The sequence below is a fragment of the Pundamilia nyererei genome, unplaced genomic scaffold (genome assembly GCF_000239375.1).
Source record: "Pundamilia nyererei isolate P.nyererei 1_Seehausen unplaced genomic scaffold, PunNye1.0 scaffold00109, whole genome shotgun sequence".
NCBI classification, from domain to species: Eukaryota; Metazoa; Chordata; class Actinopteri; order Cichliformes; family Cichlidae; genus Pundamilia; species Pundamilia nyererei.
The window spans coordinates 124,256-127,358 of record NW_005187510.1 but is presented as its reverse complement, the minus strand read 5'-3'; the positions used below and the strand labels follow the sequence as shown (position 1 = coordinate 127,358).

Below are 3,103 nucleotides of genomic sequence, written 5' to 3'. Positions count from 1 at the left end.
TATTTAGTTCTGTCACTTCCTGTTTTATTTTGGAGGTTGTGTTCCTTTTTCATTGTCTTAAATTTTGCTTCCTTTCTCTGGTGTGTTATTCTCTATTCTGTTCTATTTGTTATCTTCACTGCTGTAATCACCCTTTTAAGTATATATAGTTATTGCCTTCTCCTTTTTTTTTTCAGAGTGTCAGTTCATTTTCCCCTCTTATTTTCCAGCTCCAGCACTCCCTTGCCTAGTATTAGTTCTCAGTTTAGGTTTCAGTTTCTTTTTTCCCTTTAGTTCTTTTTTTGTACTTTGGTCATCAGCCAGTTTTTTGTTTACTGCATCTACCTGTGAGTCTGAGTCAAAAAGCTCAAATAATCTCAAACAGCTTTATTAAAAATGACAGTGAATTAGATGACCTCCAAAGTCGCCAGATCGCTCTAACAGAGCACCTTTGGGTTTTACATAATGGATGTGCAACCAACAAATGTGTAGCAACTGTGTGATGCAATCATGTCAATGTCCTCCTGAAAAACAGAATATTCATTTATGTCCTATTTGAACTACCCTGTTAAGGCCTGATCTACTAAATAGAGGACATCCTGGGCTTTCCATTGACAGCTTGTGTGTTTGGGTGGCTTCTTTTAGCTCCAAAGAGGAAGGAAGTCTTAGGAAAAAGTTCAATGAGTAGATTCTTTTTGATATGGATCAAAATTTCCAATGTTTTATCCACTGCCTGACAACTTCACTGTAACACACTAAAGAGGGGAAACAGATTGGAGCCTACTGACTGATTTAAGGCCTTTAATTGTGCAAAGTGGTTTAAGGCAGTAATCACTCGATTAAAAGCTACAAATCAGTCAGCATGAGCTTATCTTTATCTTTCAACACTGCTGCGATACTTCTCATCAAAGGTATAGCAAAATAATGTTATTTTAATAACTACTGTGTTTTTCAGTATCATCCTTTAACCCTCTCAGGCTCAAATTAAACTTTTTGTTGCTAATGCACAACCAAGTCCTGCAGTGGTACTTCTGAGTAAAAAAAAACCTCATAAAATATGTATGTGGGGTAATCAGGTTGTTAGTTTTTAACTGTTGCAAATCAGCAACACCTGCCTTGAGAGGGTTAAATATTCAGTAGAGGGAAATAAGTTGTTTTCTGCATTTATGTTTTGATAATGAAATGAGATGTAGGTCGACATTATCAGTGGGAAAGCATTAAAGCCAAAAATGTTTTATTGATGCAAATAATGTTGACAGAAATATTCACAATAGTAATACAATACTTATAGACATTTAAAGACAAGTAGATTTGGCCATTTGGGATTTAAAAAAATTAAAAAATAAATGTTTTTCTTATAGTGGAATCAAGATTATATAATGTTGACGACATGCTTACCAAACTCATAACATTTTTACCGATTGGATGATTATTCATTTGATAGATCGAGGACTGGCAACAAGGCTGACAACTGTTCCTTCTAGTTTAGTTGTTGAGGTAAACCTCCAAAAGGCTGATTTTATCTCTGAAATGTAAAAAAATGTAGATTTGTAGTCTTTTTGGTTACAAACAGAATTAATTAATATTTGAAGAATTATAGCAATACTTATGAAGGCCACAGACATTGACCTCTCACTCCCTATCAGCTTTCCAGTGGTTCTATAGTCACTATGTATCCATTAGATCTGTTGTTCATTATGTTCAAATAAATACTAGAATAGATTTCTGTCAAATGAGAATTTGATTACAGGGTTACACATTTTACTTTCATATGTACCTAAAGGTGCCATTTGTTTTCAATATTGTGAGCCAGTTTTGTCATTTACAATCATAATTGTTATCAGTTAGTTCAGTGGTTCAAAACTTTTATTTCAAACTCCACCATTTATACTGGGCAGAATCAGTTTTGTAGATTCATCTAATTTAAATTCTGTTGTATTTATGTATTGACAAATCATAACAAGGGTCACCTCTAGGTGCTTATTTACAGGGTAAAATTTGATAGGTTAATTAACAGGACAATGTATTGTCTAGCAAGAAGCACAGTCTTTATTACTATGTCGGTGATCAGTAAAACCAGAAGTTAAGGCCTATTCTTGAACTGGTAATGCACTTCTAATCTGGTTTCTTTTATGTCTCATGCAGAGAAGAAGAAATTTACTGGAGTGTGAACAAAAGATGCTTCCTTCCTACAGATGATACATTGGTATTGCTTGTGTTGCATGAATTCAACCACAAACAAATTACCAATTCTGAAACTAGTTTCTCTTCTCGAAAAATTTGCAGATCTTTTTATACCCTGAGTCTGAGAAAGTGTGACAGCAAAACTAATAAAACATCACACCTACCATAGATCGATACATTTAACTCAGATTGTGAACACCTTAGAAGTAACACGCATCTCATTTCAGGTGTTGCTATAAATACTAAATAGTTGCCACTGAAACAATTTTAACCATACTCAATGCTTTAACACATAAATGAATTGCAAGCTTATTGTACAGTATCACTAAAACAAAGTCTAAGAGGCTGTAGCTGAGAAACACTCTGCTGTCACAACAAAAAAGTGAAGATAAAGAGGAAATCCTCCTGTACACCTGACAGATTAACTCTTTTGATTAAGAGAACTTTTGATTAAAAGTTGTTTAAAAGTGATTTGTTATACAGTTATTTCTACTCAGAAAGTTTATTCATGTCTTTAACGGCCTTATAACTCAGCATCAGAAAATGACTTATCTTTGCTGCGAGTGGTGACCATTGAGTTTGTATAGGTGTATGAGCGAGAAACCTCTTCCTGGAAGGCACTCTCCAGCACAATCAGGATGGATTTGCGGACTTTATCTTTAAAATCTTGGCCCATGAACACATACAGCAGTGGATTCAGGCAGCTGTTGAGAAAGGCCATACTGGTGGCTATTGGTAACCCAATTATGGTGATATCATCTAATATCTCACTTGAATATTCTGGCATGTAATTTGCCATCTCAATTAGACCCATGATGTGAAAGGGAGCCCAGCAAAGAAAGAAAGTGATGATAATGGCAGCGATGATCTTAAAGGGGCGACTTGACTGATTGGCCAGTGTGCGGTTTCTTCTGAGACGATGGATTATAACAGCATAACA

The 3,103-nt window shown here is 35.1% G+C and overlaps 1 protein-coding gene across 1 annotated transcript in view; it reads right to left on the bottom strand.

Moving 5' to 3' along the window:
* Positions 1 to 1,127: 1,127 nt before the first annotated feature.
* The window catches only part of LOC106456324 (chemokine-like receptor 1), a 3,462-nt gene continuing 1,486 nt past the window's right edge, over positions 1,128 to 3,103 (bottom strand). The window contains exon 3 of the mRNA XM_013912936.1: positions 1,128 to 3,091. Within this exon, the coding sequence (XP_013768390.1) occupies positions 2,687 to 3,091 (405 nt within the window). The 3' untranslated portion in view covers positions 1,128 to 2,686. The remainder of the gene's footprint in view (positions 3,092 to 3,103) is intronic.